The sequence below is a fragment of the Haliotis asinina genome, chromosome 13 (assembly GCF_037392515.1).
Source record: "Haliotis asinina isolate JCU_RB_2024 chromosome 13, JCU_Hal_asi_v2, whole genome shotgun sequence".
NCBI classification, from domain to species: Eukaryota; Metazoa; Mollusca; class Gastropoda; order Lepetellida; family Haliotidae; genus Haliotis; species Haliotis asinina.
Genome location: NC_090292.1, coordinates 16,333,391 through 16,349,584, shown reverse-complemented (window position 1 = coordinate 16,349,584; position 16,194 = coordinate 16,333,391). Strand labels below are relative to the sequence as shown.

Here is a 16,194-nt window from a genome sequence, read left to right as displayed (position 1 = left end):
AAACTATGCATGTTTATCTCCATTCTTCGCGTTATTAAGATTTTAGCAAAATACACTCTGGAAAATCAGCGATATATAACGGGTTTATATACCTCTGAATGACTTTAGTTAACCAATCACAATCCAGTATTTACTGAAGCTATGTAGGATAAAATCTTTGTACTGACAAATAAAAGAAATGTTACTTCTCTGGTGATTTTTTTCACCTTAAATTTTCACTTGCACATACCTTAACTTATCATATCGTAACAGACTTTCTGTTAGTCAGTAGTCAGTGAATAATTTTACAGTGCCATACTTTCAGTGAAAAATATTTTGTTTAAAACTTTTGAAAACTGACAAGATATTAAATATTGCACAACTGTTGTACTTCTAAATACGCAAATTTGCCTTTGTTGACCAAAATGTACAACGTTTGAAAAATGATATGGGGTCATTTGGTTTCAAATTCAGTTTTTACCCCAGATCGAAAAATCATCATATTTAAAAAAAATTGTAATTTTCCGCTATCTTATTAAACTGTTATTCTTTTCGATTGCTGCAATGATTATACTTAGTGAAATTCCGAAATCTTACCCTGACAGGAAATATAGGTCAGTGCCTATAAAGTGGAATGTCTGGACGGGGTAATTTATAAGCTGTTGTCATGTCAAGATAAAGATGAAATATTCCCTGTGTGAGGGGTTAACTAAACAAATAAACAAACATAAAGTATGCCGGGTGACATTATTGACAGAAAATGCGTAAAGCAGCAACGCTGGACACGATTTTCTTTCCATTGTCGAAATTCCATCAGTATTGAGACAAAACACTGAAGGAAATAATGAAAGGGTTTCCCAGTTCAGAGACTCGAACCTGTCCTTTCTCATTACCTTTATGACCAGGGTATTTTTGTGTGCTGATAATTTACCTAATGAAAATCCGAAAATCTACCCCAACAGAAAATAAATGCATCTTAAGAGGATGGCCGGATTCATAAATCAAGTCAAGTCATGAAACATTCGCTGGATGAGGGGTTAAATATACAATAAACAAGCATAACATGTGCAGGATGACATTTACTGACAGAACCATGTGCAAAGCAGGACATGATATTCCCCTAACTGTCGAAATTCCGGCACTTACATATTAAGACAAAATGAAAATGATAAGGAAATAAGGAAGTTCTTTCAAATAGTGTATCAGTTCAGAGACTCGAACATGGCTCCGGGATCACGAAAATAACTTTGGTCAATATTTCGTCGTACTGTGCGGGTTTAGACTAGGGCCAGATTTTATTAATGTCATAACCGTGGATCTCGAAACTTTGGAAATATCAAATTGTGGCCCACAAAGTTTGACCTCAAGACTCGAGTGTCGCCTTATTTATGGACAGTTTCAACATCTAAACGTATATAGTGACGGTGAACAACTTTATTAAAGATACTGATTTAATGAGTCTAATATTTCATCTTATCCATTTAGCGTTCTCCAGTCTCCAGCCTATCATGTAAGGAGCAGTAGGGTACCCCAATGGTTAAACCGTCCGTTCGTCACATTGAAGAGCCTGGTTTGATTCCTCAAAAAAGTGTGAAGCCCTTTTCTTGTGGACCCCGCTGTGATAATACTGGGATAAAGTGAAGGACAAGCACACTCGCTCATTCTTACCAAAGTCTGATAGTTGCTCAGTTAGTTGGGGTCGGTCTTTAGCCAGACAGGCAGCTCAGTTCTTTGACAATATGTTGCTATGTTACTGCAACAAACTAATGGCCACAGAGGTAAATTCCCCAAAGATTCGAACCTGCTTTTCAGATACCTTCCTTACATCTTTTAAGTCAAGGAAAAGGATATCACCCTTTTGGTTGAGCGTGTAGACTGTTTCGTCATAGAACAGAAGGTTGGACAGAGGAGAGGTAAATGATGTAGGTTTTCTCTTTCTTTCGGTCAAGAAAGGAAACCTACACACAAAAAACTGTATAAAAAATAAATGACCCTATAATATAGGTTCTTCTGCAGTGGGTTGAAGGTTAAAACGTATTAACACACTTCCCACTTCAGTTTCCACACCAGTGTAGTCAAAAGACTTTGTCGTCGACCCAATGGCGATGAAGAAACGACCACGTGACGAATGAAGAACGATGGAGGAAGGTTTGTATTCACTTAGGACTGAACTGATTTCATTACCCCCGCGAAAACGGAAACTATGTAATTTTTGCTGTGTTCGACGAAATAAAAACCAACTGTTAACACAATTATTATTATTTTTTGTCGAATCAGAATAAAATTCGTCGGTCCTGATCTAAGGCCATGGATTGTATACCAGGTAGGTAGTGACTGTGGATGAGTCTTTTCATGGATTGTATACCAGGTAGGTAGTGACTGTGGATGAGTCTTTTCATGGATTGTATACCAGGTAGGTAGTGACTGTGGATGAGTCTTTTCATGGATTGTGTACCAGGTAGATAGTGACTGTGGATGACTCTCTAATCGTCAAAACGGTAGAAGAAGAGTGCGGCGTGTATGGCTGTTAAAGCCTCTTCAGTGACATTTACGTCATTGCCGTGAGGATACGTTTCGGTGTAGGTTCTAACACCATCGCTTGCTGCATAACGGTGTTCGAACCTACACTGAAAAGTTGCTTCACAGCAACAGAGAAGTTGTTCATCCTGTATTGTTATCCTTCCTTTTTTGGGACATTACTTGTAAATAGTTATAACATGGCGTTTGCTTACCCAGTTTAATTCCGCTAAAGAATTATCTCATCTCATTCCCTATCTATCCCCGGGCCGACCTCAAACACAGCGACATCCGTCCTGGTTTTGCTTTTAAGACGTCACCTCCTACTTGTTTCTTTTTAAAGTGATAGTTAGACTCTACGGTAGTTTCAGTATTGATATGATTATTTTTTACGTAAGCTGATTAAGCTAAGTTTAATTTCAAAAACAGGTGTTTAAAAAGTGTCCTCTGTAATATAATTTTATCGCACGCTAAATTCCATGAAGTCATGTTCTGTTCCAAATAACTCGCTTTGGATTCACTTCTGCACTAATCCCTCCTCAGTAAAGACATTTGCCTAAGAATCCTATCTCCGTAAGACTGAGACTGAAGTTAGGTCGAAGTTCCATCGATATTCTACTCTCTTACATATTCACTACATAAATTGTAGATATAAATGCGAAAAACCAGCAGGTTTTTCTATTTCCGATAGTATTTTAGAGCGTATATCCGTACAGTAGGGACATTCAGGAAGCTATCAGTTATCGGTTAACATCGAATGGTCTTTTTTATAATGATAATTGCCATGTTATTGTTAATTTTGGTTGACAAATTTGGATCAACATGTTTTGTAAATAGATGAATGATGTTTTATCAGCAGTACCCTAAATTAGGAATCGGGATCGTTAGTGGCTGTATCCTCAAGGGGGTTACAGTAACGCAAAAGTCCCCAAACATTCACAATAAAATTAAAGCTACCACATCTTTTAATCATGGGATGTGCGTCATAGCCTGTGGCTGGATTTGTCTTGATTTATCACTTTTTAACCCTTATAACCCCTTTTCCTGAATAACTGCATTTCATGTTTTTGTTTCGCAGGGACAGGTTATACTTTCCTCTAGAAAGACCTCGTCCCAGGTTTTACTTTCCTCTAGAAAGACCTCGTCCCAGGTTTTACTTTCCTCTAGAAAGACCTCGTCCCAGGTTTTACTTTCTGCAGTCATCTCTTTCGAACTCAGTATGAACATAACATTCAAATTCAATTGAAAAATATCTCCCAAGAGTAAGCTCAAATTGCAAAATGATTTCCTTAGCAAGATTGGATCTCTCAGAATTCTTAACTTTGAAGGCAGACACTCTATCACTCCGCCAGACCAAAGTTAGGGTGGTGGTAGGGGGTTGGGGGTGGTGGGTGGTGGGTGGTGGGAGAGAAATATCTATGTACAGTTCATGTCGCTAGATTGATTTTACGCTCACTTCAGTTATTGTTATGTAGCTTCATTAAATGATCATCTACATTGTAATTACCCATCATTGACAGTCATCCTGTTTAACATTGTCTACGTCAACCTCAGAAGCGTGTTTTCTCCTACACATAATTACTGTTTTCGGAAACACATTCTTTCGTCCCAGTTTTCTAGTGTTGCATTTGTATATATTTTGTAACCGTAGGTGTTGTAACAACTTCAATGTTTAGTGGCATTTCGTATAGAAATAACCCTCCCTTCGTCAGCCAGTGCTCTGAGTTAGTGTGCCCAAGTGCAATGCGATACTGTAGGTGCGTTCCTCGTCTCGTGGCTGGGGATATTGTTTTGCGAGGTCCTAAAATAGTATGTTTTTGACTGTGGTGTCGTGTTGCTATGTATGAGGAAATGTATGTCAACTGTTTGGAATGGATTAGTAAGACCTTTCGTGTGCGAGGTGGAATCAGATGACAATGAGTTTCAACCAGTCTAAGTTTGATGCGAGCTGACCCGTGAATGACCGGTGTGAAATTGATGTTCAATAACCCTTGCTTGTCGCAAGAAGTGACTAAGTGGATCGTGTGGTCAGGCTCGCTGACTTGGTCGGCACGTAAAATCGGTTCCCAGTTGTGCAAATCGATGCTCATGCTGTTGATCACTGGACTGGCTGACCCAATTATTTACAGACTGCGGTCATGTAGTTTGAATATTGCTGAGTGCGACGTAAAATTAAAGTAACTCACGAACTGAAATTAAACTAACTCGCGAGCTGAAGGTTGGTACTAAACAAATATGTTACCGATGCTGACATCATATACCTATGAAAAACATGTTGTCAGGGTGTCCCTGTAACTTCAAAACTATCTAAATACAAAGAAGGCAGGGAAGGTTTAATCTCATATCCCGTAGAGAGACAAGACTTGTTTTTGACATATCCTTAGTAAATTCAAAATAATCAGAAGAGGTAATGTATTTACATTACAGAACAACTGAATTTAAGACTGCACTTTCCACACAAAAATCCATGGTAAGAGTTAATTATGATGGGTACCCGGCGGGATGTCATGTAACTATAACCTTCCAGTGTCTAACAGGCAGTTTGGGTTATCTGGAGTAATCATGTGTCAGCCCTTTGAGCAAGCACGAGTCAGAAATAGAGACCCCTTTTAATATAAATGGCCATTATTATTTTGTTTTACAGATTAACATAAATATGCAGCAGAAACACACAAAAGTTTTGTACAACTTTTAGCAGTGTCTATTTCTCAAACTCCTGAGGTAGCCGCAGTTATTTTCATACGAACGGATAGGAGATTAAATATTCTACATTTCTGTGCAATTTTATAGCCGTACGCAGATCCAGGACCACGCCAGCGAAAATCTCGCACAACGTTCACTCGTCAAGCCTTACGAAAATGTGCGCCTGAAAAAAAACTCGGCATCCAGGGGATTAAGACGGGCGACATTTATGTACAATCACTCACCGTTTATGTTTATACTCAGTTTACAATTTTCCTACCTGATCATGCGAGGTTCCAAACACAAAACATGACAAAATGTCTGACATTCAACAACGTTTATTTATATTCACAAAGAAAAAAGGGAGATCACCTGAATCGTCACCCACGACTACGTGAACGGCACACACCACGTCAGTGTCAGTAACGACATGTGCTCCGTCTCTGTCTACACCGACATTGACTCAGTGTGCACCACGTGACACCAGGAGACCCACCACTCGCTGATGTCCCTCCCTTCTCGCTGTGTCGGTCGCTGTCTGCCCGTTGTTGTTCCTGGCGTTGATGTCCACCACGTTCATGGACAGTATCAGCTTCACGGTCTCTAGGTGTCCTTCTCTAGAGGCCAAGTGAAGGATGTTGTTACCGTAGCTGCTCACCAGTGCCAAATCAGCCCCTCTACCCACCAGGAACTCCACCACATCCCTGTTTCCCTTCTCTGCTGCCCGCATCACCGGTGTCCTGCTGTACCGTCCTCTACTGTTGATGTCCAGCACGTTCATGGACACGATCAACTCCACGATCTCCAGGTCCCCACCAAAACAGGCATAGTGGAGGACGTTGTCACCGTCACTGTCCCCCAGAGACACATCAGCCCCTCTACCTACCAGGAACTTCACCATATCGCTGAATCCCTTCCCTGCTGCCATCATCACTGGTGTCATGTTGTACTGTTCTCTACTGTTGATGTCCAGCACGTTCATGGACACGATCAGCTTCACGGTCTCCAGGTCCCCACCAATACAGGCCAAGTGAAGGACGTTGTCACCGTCACTGTCCCCCAGAGACACATCAGCCCCTGTACCCACCAGGAACTTCACCACATTCCTGTGTCCCAACTGTGCTGCCACCATCACCGGTGTCTTGCTGTACCATCCTCTACTGTTGATGTCCACCGCGTTCATGGACACGATCAGCTTCACGGTCTCCAGGTCCCCACCAATACAGGCCCAGTGAAGGACGTTGTTACCCTCACTGTCCACCAGTGACACATCAGCCCCTACACCCACCAGGAATTTCACCACATCCCTGTGTCCATTCCCTGCTGCCGGCATCACCGGTGTCATGCCTGACTTTCCTCTATAGTCGATGTCCACGTCACCCTCGTCCAGGATCCGCTTTGCTCTCCCCAGGTCACCACGCCTGCTGGCGTCGTAGAGGTCACGGCCTGGAGTCGCTGTAACACAAAGTAAACTATGTACACCAGACAACTTTGTCACACATCTACAATGTTTACATCATGTTGATACGTGACTCGTACATTGCTACGTCATTTAAACAATTCCAATGGCTGACAACAATCCAACATGACGGGAATGTCAACATGTGGTTTCTGGAACATATGTCATATTTGGGATTTCACTTTCTTAGTAAAGTACAAATTCTAGTACTTTTTTTCGGTTGAGTCCCATCCGGGATTCGAACCCGCACCCTCAGAGTCAGGCACCTAATCGCCAGCACACAAAGTCAGCCGCCTAGCCCGCTCAGCCACCGCGACTTCCACATATCTTATGGAAAAACGTATTAATCATATACCTTTCAAGTTGACTGAGATAATTCTTTATAGCAAGAACAAAAGCGATCCTTCCTTGCATTATTTTTTACAGTTTGAAATTCTGTGATTGACAACGTCGATCGGTACCGGGGTGAGATCCATCCCTCAAGTCAAAATCACCACGGGCATATACATCAGTGTGGTAAATGCAGGGAGAATTAACAACTGCACTTCCTGCCTGCTGGGTTTTACCACCTACCCTGTAGGTCTTGTGTCGTTACTGGCGCTGGTGGAAACGTGTTGTTCCGGCTCGGGTCAGTCGAAGCTGAAACAGGGAATATTTCAATCAGAAAAGTATAAATGTACATAAAATAGTTATATGACTACTGGCCTCAGGTTCTGCTTTCCATAAATGTTTTACCTTTCAATATTATGTCCAAATACATCTGTTATAACAGATGGTTTAATTTGATGGATATTTCATTTCCTCAATATGTTTTCACAGCTTGATTTAGTAGATTTAATAAACTGTCCATTGCGCACTGACTGTTTGATAACAGTTGAGGTCCTCTTTGTTGAAATGTTTGAATTGTATAGATGTCTGTCTTTTTCTAAAAATATAAACATGAATGGTGTAAACAAAACAGTCAGTTCACCCTCATGGCTATGGTAGGTTAGCGATGCATATTCTTCGGGGACTTTATATATATGCATATGTTATTTTCACATTGTTGTTGATAGATAAACAAACAATTACATCAGCACTTTTAATTCCTCTTTATGGAACGACTACCGTTTTAGTTTGAATTCAGTAACCATGACTGGGATATTAAAAACAACGCCTGTCCTTGATGTCCTAACCCTAACCTCTCTGTTTAGTGCACCTGGTATTTTAGGCAACTCCGTAAATTCTAAAGTGAAGCACATTAACACCAGTATTTATCAAACAGTGTGAAGGACAACAGGGCAACTTGTCTCGGTGTTTGTGCAACACAGTTGTAATTTGTGTCCGGCAAACTCTGTGGAACTCTCACAAAATATCAGAATACCGAGTTACAGTGGCAGACAGAGCAATTCTCAAACAACTGATAACCAAGGCAGACACTGCAGCTGACACAGCCGTACTTGTCGATGGAAACAGTGTGCCTTGATAAACGACTAGGGTGGTACAGATCGAAATGTCGGTTGTCCGACATTCTCCGTCTGTTTCATTATTAGAAATAACGAAAATACAGCACGATTGCCCTTCCATAATCTACTTTCCATTGAAGTTTTGATAAAATGTTGCAGAAATGCACAAGGATACCTTTGGCCGTGTGTCGTGTGCTACAGCGGGGATGTATTTCAATGCAATTCAGCAGCCCCGAGTAAAGAAAAAAAAACAGAATACAAATGTACTTTTGAAATGAAATTTTGGACTGGACAGATTCAGGAGGTAAATGCCATCAGGTCAAGGATAACGGTAAGAAAGAGTACATAATTTGATTAAATATAGCAAGTCTATCAGGTGAAACGCTGCGTTGTTATGTTTCCCCCAGACCTTCCATTGTCCCCGACCATACCAGTCTAAACACAGGTCTGGGTATAAACATTGCGTGAAGCAAACACTTGCCTCTTACAACATTCATGCTGCTTTACAGCAGTCATACAATATACATTTGCACTATTTCATCTAGTTTCATAAGTCAGTTTAAAATCATAAGCTGGCGCTCGACGATTTGGACCGATCAACAACTCTATATGCAAATATTGCCAATTGTCCCATGTTTGCTCTCTAGTTTTGTTTTCGTTTTATGATAGCAGCATGTTGCAACACAATTCGCGTTACCTGTAGCATGAGATGGACAAATATATATTAGCATATCGGATACTTCCCGAGATAGGTGTAATTCACCGACTGTTTATATCCCTTAATTCCTTATTTATTTGTTTAAAAAATATAAAAGTTCACTTTCAAAATAGGTCATAAGTGGATATTAGTAGACCTCAAAGGCTTAGGTGTAAATAGCTGCGATCACTCTGTCAAACAAGGACATTGAGGTACTTGAATTGAGCTTATACCCCTAAGTATAACCTTGAAAGACTAACTGGTTTTCTGAGTTTGTTGCGTTCAGTATAGACGCTTTTCCACAACTCAAGCTAGGTATGAAATAAAGATACCCAGATTGGTGTATGCTGGTTATAATGTAAATTTTATGTTGTGCAACGTGTAGACGGACATTCCCCAGCTCAGTCTAGCCCCCTGAATGCCACATTCCCCAGCTCAGTCTAGCCCCCTGGATGCCACATTCCCCAGCTCAGTCTAGCCCCCTGGATGCCACATTCCCCAGCTCAGTCTAGCCCCCTGGATGCCACATTCCCCAGCTCGGTCTAGCCCCCTGGATGCCACAGGGACATATATGTCCTTCCACCTCAACCCTCACTTTGAATACCAATATAATTCTAAACGTATCAAGCACGCAGATATAATTCACAGTTTGGAATTCTATGGGTAATTTCCTGTTCTGTGATACCATTTACTATTATCTCAGGCAAAGATAAAGTGATTAAAATTACCTTTCAAAACAGGCTTCATTGTAAATATCGCCCTTTGACAGTACAAAATCGCGATTCGCAGAGTTATTTGCTGTGTTGTGAAATGTCAAAGTAGGATAATTTGCGGGTGTATTGAATTTTAGAAAAATTAGGATAATAATGATCACTGATATCAGGTTTTCATGAAATCACTACTGCCGTTGCCGATGAACCCAGATGTTTTCGGAAATACATTTACAAAAACACTGAAGTGCGCTTTCCGCTATCTTGGATAGTGTTTACAAAACCACGTTTGGCGAAGGCCGATATTAAGACAACTATTAAATGACGTATATTTCATTGTCAGCTGCTACAAAAGCATCAATGAATGGGCGATCTTTTTGTAGTGAGGGTCGAGGATTATGTTAAATAAATGCACGGGCAAAACGCCCACAAAACACCTGACACTACTGTATATCTTATATCTAAAGCCATACACTTATTATCCAAGCAATTAGTTGGTTGCATCAGAAACACCAGTCATCATAGCTTGAAATAAAATACTTACCCTTTGTAAAATATGTCCATCAGTCAGTGTTGCGAGTCATTTTATATATGTGTATTTATTGATTTATTTCTGACAAAAGTTTAACACCACTTAAAGCTCTTAATGTAAATAGTCATTTACACAGAATTGCCTCTATGAACAACATAGAATTCTGACCACCAAAGCTGATGTGTATGATAAAATTACATTACACCTGTGTTTCTTGTTTTGATATCATTAAGTTGACAAATATGTTTCATGACAGACTCCATGTTTTGTATACTTTGTATTCTACTTTGATATTATACTTTTCAATATCAAATATGTGATTTAGATAACATATACATTCGAATTTAACCCCACAATTATTCCATGAAGATATGTTTATGCATTTATTTTTTTTATTAGAAATGTAAAAGATAATAAGTACAATGACTGAATAAAGTCATGCATGTGTAGTGTAATATTAAAGTACACATACACCAGCATACAAAAACTCAGAATTACAACATTGTGCAGTGCAGAAATCACTTTATTAAACTTTAACTTTATTAAAATATTTTTGTTAGAATATCAAAAGCTCAATGTATTGCAGCAAGACATGAAGAGCTAGATTTTAAAAAAAGCTTTTTCATAACTATTGTAATAATCTGTTCATTGTGAAGACAAGATGTATGTAGAAACTGCAGGGAAATGTAAACTATTTGGTGCTGACAACAATGAACAGTACCATTTATATTAGAGATTGAAATTTATTACCAATATGAATATATGTATTGTTTAGTTGTGTAATGAAAAATAGAATTAGGAAAGTGCCCTTGAATGTGTACTTAACCTACCGGTGGTTTTACTTCTTCTGAGTCTGAAATAGTATATTAAATAAATTAATATTTTAATGTTATTTCCTTCTGTTGAAACTTAATAAAATCCAAACATTTTAATTTATACCCGTAATTCAGGAATAATAATGTTAATAATTAAAACGCAGTCATGGTAGAATCTTGCAGTATTTTTATGCATTATTTATCCATACAGTGATTATATATTTCATGCATCACAAACGGTTACAGGCGTAAAAGGTTGATTTTAGTTATGCCCATGTTTATCGCATTTGAAAATTGGCTACATGTAGGCGATGATTGACATAATTCGTCCGTTACTGTTATTTTACAACTGTTTGACCATTGTCTCTTACTTCTCTCTGCACCTGCTAAAAATTTGTGTTGTCAAAAATCTCTATCCCATCTTGTACAACCCATGGAATTTACATAACAAGACTTTCAGTGTTTCACATTTCATGCACATCAGCTCCCTGCCATAGTGAATTACATGAATGCAGCCATATCGGCCGTAGTACTAAAGCGATTTGAGTACATATACAATGAAAATACACTGCAGTTTTAAATGTGTGATACTGAGACATCTAGTGCCAGACTTAAATTACCGATTGCAAAACATGACCTGAAAACGATCAGCTGATTCCACCGCCTCGCTTCGAACTACTATTTCGTCATTCATTGTTGCAGTGTAAGCAGTCATGACCATCCCAGGTGTATCACAGAATCATGGAATATATTTTTCACACCTGATGTATCATCGTGAGAGGGAATAGATATACGGTCAATGCACAGGAGTGAACGTAACGTTACCAGTGAAGGTGAAAGCTACAGTTGTCAACTGTCTCTAAATGTAATTATAGCAGGGAGACTATATAGTTGTAGATTATCAATGGTAATAGTAAGACGTACGGCATAAATCGCACATGCGACATGCGCTGTCATTTTAAGGTTGTGAAGGGACGACATTCAACAGGATCCCCCATTTCCTTTACGTTTTAGAATTAAACTAAAACTGGTCTTTGTCACCAATACCAACTCTCTCGATAAAATGAATCGGAAGCTAATTGACTTGAAAACGAACGCTGTGCTCGAAAGACTGTGCTTGTTTCAAATGTAAACAATGAAAACTTCCGATTTTCCACTGCATGGCATGTTCTGAAATTTTACGACATCCAGACGTCTATTCATTGCTTGTCATGGCTTAGTTAGTACCTTTAAAATATGTATGAACAGAGCATCGTAGCAAGACAAACAGATACAATGCAATGCAAACCCAAAAGAATTGCACAATGCCATTTAGAAAGTGGTCAAACGTAACATATATCGTAAAATATGTTACACTTTGTTATTAAAGTACAAATTCTAGTACGATATGGATCCACGTCGCGGAAGCTAAGTGGGCTAGGCGGCTGACTTTGTGTGCTGGCGATTAGGTGCCCGGATGGGGCTCAACCAAGAAAGTACTAGAATCTTTGCTTTACTGAAAAAGTGTAATCCCAAATATTATGCATGTTTAAATCATGAGAAATCATCAAAGTTTCCGTCCAGCGTGACGCCATGATTGACGCTAAATTATGCAGAACGACAACGGTAATTATCAGCATTTCTGGCTTCTTATCTATCTTACGATGTAAACGATGAAAATGTACATAAATACACAAATAGGCTGAACCATTCTGATTACTTATGTCTCATGTTTATGTACAAACGGTCCCTGAGTCCCTGCAAATAATACGTCCCCTTGTCTATGAAGCCGCCATTTTGTAAGAAATAGGTCAACGATTGTGATGTCATGCGTGAACATTGTTGCACATATAAGGCAATTTCGTTTAGGTGAAGATCTCGGCATCAAGGGCCAAGGTGTGAAGTACATACCAAGAAAGGGTGCACCATAGTTATCATGTACGTTGTATTTATGTGCAAGTGTATGCAACTGCGACGTATAAAACGATCAAGAAAGTAATGACTTGTTTTCTTTTCTTTTCCAAAGGGTCTCTAACTGTCTTATGTGGTTATATTGCGCCATGGATTAAATTTCTTCTCGACAAACGGTGGCAATATAACCAGTATCTATTACATGCATGTTCAGTAGCCATATAATATGCCTTGGTGTATATACATATACACTGGGTCATAACTGCTAACTCCACGTTAATATGCCTTGTAAGCCTATGTGTACACTGGGTCATGCCTGCTTACTCCACTTTATTATGCCTTGTTAACCTTTATATAAACTTTATCATGACTGCTAGCTGCACGTCAATATGCCTTGTAATAACCTAGGTTGTCTTTATCTGTGAAATAAACGCTTACATGCCTTGTAAGCCCTAGTTTGGCTAACGTTTACATGTCTTGTAAACCCTAGGTTATCAAATAAAGCTAATTTATTCATGCACAAACTCCATGTTGACGTGTACATTAAATAGTTTGCTGCCATGCCTATCCTACGTTGTCCTGTCATGTGAACCTTACTTTGACCTGTCATGTGAGCCCTAGGCTGGCAAACAAATTAATGTTATTCTTACATATTTCGGTTGCCATATTAAAATAAAATGTTAAAAAAAAATATGTGCTAAAAGTCTCACCTTCTGTTGTTCCAGCATACGTCGTGGTTGAAGGCTCCTTGATCTCTTTCCTCATCCCACAGCAACTGGTATTCAGCATCGTGAAGTCCTGTGTGAGGCCAGCGAGTGTCTGGTTTGTGTCAGACAGGTCACTAATGGTCTGATTCACTTGAATGTTTAAACTCTGAATATCTGTGGAAACGTTTTTCCGCATTTCCTGCAAGCCCTTCCGGTATGATTTTATTTCTTTTTCCGTCACCACAAAACTGGTATTCAGCGTCCTGAAGTCCTGTGTGAGGTCAGAAAGTGTCCTTTTTGTCTCAAGGAGGTCACCAATGGTATGATTGGGTTGTGATGGCAGCATCCGTGCACATGAGGTTGCACGAACTACTGCCTGATTCACCTGCATCTGTAGAGCCCGGATGTCTTTGGTCAACTCGCTACGTTCTTTTCTTACGCTTTTTCTGTAGGTGTCACTTTCCCGCTCAACATGCCTTAAGTCTCGTGTTATTGCTCGAAGTCGTGTCTTTATGTATTGCACGTTGTCCTTTAAGCTGTGAACTTCATCGAGAACTTTTCCGTTGGTCGGATGCCCAATATCATCTTCCGTTCGGATGTTTCTAATCGCTTGTTCGACGAGAGTTTTTAGCAATGAAGGAACGAATGTTGAAGTCAGTTCTCTTTTCAGTGTCTCCTTCCAAACCTTAAACTTGCTCGTCAGTTTAGTCTCAGTTTTAGTACTTGAAAATTTCCAAAGACTAAGGTCTTGTTCAACCACCCCCACACGTATAGTCAGATGTTCCAAACTGTCACCAGCATGTACATCTCCCATAGCGCACAATACAAGACTCAGGAATACAACTGTTGATAGCTTCATAGTTCCAACAGAACAACGCGCAGCTACGAAGGCAACTGCCTCGCCGCTCGGTAAACGGCTTTTATATAGCTCGACTTAAGTGTCTGGAACAACACCAGCTCTGGGAACCACACGCTGAACCAGTAGTGTGTGTACTAGATTGAAATGCTGAGCTGCACATCCAAACTTGAATGTTACTGTCATGAAGCAGAAGAGAACCTCAGATATGGCCACTCTAACTTTTATGATAAGTCACAAGACATTTGCTTCGTGCTATTTTACAACAGATAATACTTGTTATTGTACAGGATATATCGTTTATCTCTGGTTCCAGCATACATGTTTCGTGTCATATTACAATGTCTCGTCACAATTTGGCGGAAATATTGCCGATGTGACGTTAAATACTAACTCACTCACTTACTATTACAGTGTCTCTGTTGTGTATCATGTTATAGAACACATATTAAGTGAAGACGCCACGCCCGAAATGCCGTGATATAAAACAACACAAAACTTATTTTTGTGTGTCTTAGGGATTCAATGCATAGTTACAGCACTATATATTTATGCAACATATGTTTATAACGGTGGCACAGATTGCTGACAAACGGCGTTCTGGAATGCCATGAGCATGCTTACTGGAATGGCGTACACCGAGTTTGATCATCGATATCTCTGAAGATGTGAGCAAAGAAATACACGCAGCAGGGCGAGTGTCGACGTGTGAATGCATCAAGATAGCCACGCGGAGAGAAGTGTTCATCAGTGGCTGACGGAACACAACATCTGGCACCTACATCCAGGGATATACGACCAATGTAGTGTCCACGTTACCTCCAGACATGTCTGGCTAGGTGAAGACGGAACACAACATCTGGCACCTACATCCAGGGATACGACCAATGTTGTGTCCACGTTACCTCCAGACATGTCTGGCTAGGTGAGGACAGTACCTCTGGTCTACCTTCAGTAGGCGAGACTGGGACGGTACACTATTCACAGTCTATTCCATTGGAAAAGCTCAGGTCACTGTGCGGAGACCAGTTCTTGCGCTTTTAAAACTTAAGATTCATACTGAGCCAGTACACTACTCACAGTCTGTTCCATCTGAGCAGCTCTGGTCACTGTGCAGGGATCCTCAAACACAGGCCAGTTCTTGGACAGATTTATATAAATCTCAGATTTATATAAATCTTCAGATTTATATAAATCTCCTCAGACAGCAGATCCTGTCCCTCATTAGGTATTTATGAGGAATGTTTGCTTGCAAAAAAAGTTTCGCAGTGACATATGATAACTGTGAAAACTGGATATTGACCATTTTGACAGCACCATAGATATCGATCCGTGCAAAGAACAAAACTGGGAAAACACACACGTGGTTTGTAGAATTTGATTCAAGCCAAAAAGGAAACATATGTCCAAGCACATAAAACACGCAGAGATGAAACAAGGTGGTGACACCAGGTGATGACTCACGGTGGGGACACCAGGTGATGACTCACACTGGGGACACCAGGTGATTAGTCACAGTGAGGGAGCAGGTGATGGATCACAGCTGGGACACCAGGTGATAAATCAAAGTGGGGACACCAGGTGATGAATCACAGTGGGGACACAGGGTGATGAATCAGAGTGATGATGACAAGTGATGAAGACAGCAGAAGATGAATCCCAGTGAACACAGCATGTGATGAATCACAGTGGTGAAACCAGATGATGAATCACAGTGAAGACAGCAGATGATGAGTCACAGTGGGGACACCGGATGATGAATTACAGTGTGGACACCAGGTGAAGAATCACAATGAAGACAGTAGGTGATGCCTTACAGTGGGGACAGTAGGTGATCAGTCACAGGGTGGACACCAGGTGATGAATCACAGTGTCAACACAAGGTGATGAAGCACAGTGAATAGA

General features: G+C 40.2%; 2 protein-coding genes across 2 annotated transcripts; both read right to left on the bottom strand.

Moving 5' to 3' along the window:
- Positions 1–1,729: 1,729 nt before the first annotated feature.
- On the bottom strand, positions 1,730–2,423 carry LOC137259377 (uncharacterized). The gene is made up of 3 exons (XM_067797050.1): positions 2,260–2,423; positions 2,033–2,216; positions 1,730–1,951 (listed from the first exon to the last, which is right to left on the bottom strand). Exons 1-3 carry the CDS (start codon positions 2,421–2,423, stop codon positions 1,730–1,732), a joined length of 570 nt encoding a protein of 189 aa, XP_067653151.1.
- A 3,218-nt stretch (positions 2,424–5,641) lies between these two features.
- On the bottom strand, positions 5,642–14,247 carry LOC137259376 (putative ankyrin repeat protein RF_0381). Its single transcript, XM_067797049.1, has 4 exons — positions 13,810–14,247; positions 13,437–13,734; positions 7,211–7,276; positions 5,642–6,633 (listed from the first exon to the last, which is right to left on the bottom strand). The coding sequence occupies exons 1-4, from the start codon at positions 14,245–14,247 to the stop codon at positions 5,642–5,644; spliced, it is 1,794 nt and encodes a 597-aa protein (XP_067653150.1).
- Positions 14,248–16,194: the final 1,947 nt, after the last annotated feature.

What these genes read in the sequence shown, in the direction of transcription:
- LOC137259377 (XM_067797050.1), bottom strand. Translation starts at nt 2,423, where the DNA reads ATGAAAAGACTCATCCACAGTCACTACCTACCTGGTATACAATCCATG. An exon ending in GATCAGGACCGACGAATTTT is followed by an intron (nt 2,217 to 2,259) that starts ATTCTGATTCGA and finishes TGTTAACAGTTG; the next exon opens with GTTTTTATTTCGTCGAACAC. An exon ending in ACACTGGTGTGGAAACTGAA is followed by an intron (nt 1,952 to 2,032) that starts GTGGGAAGTGTG and finishes TTTTTTATACAG; the next exon opens with TTTTTTGTGTGTAGGTTTCC.
- LOC137259376 (XM_067797049.1), bottom strand. Translation starts at nt 14,247, where the DNA reads ATGGGAGATGTACATGCTGGTGACAGTTTGGAACATCTGACTATACGT. An exon ending in GTATGCTGGAACAACAGAAG is followed by an intron (nt 7,277 to 13,436) that starts GTGAGACTTTTA and finishes TCCCTGTTTCAG; the next exon opens with CTTCGACTGACCCGAGCCGG. An exon ending in AACGACACAAGACCTACAGG is followed by an intron (nt 6,634 to 7,210) that starts GTAGGTGGTAAA and finishes TTTGTGTTACAG; the next exon opens with CGACTCCAGGCCGTGACCTC.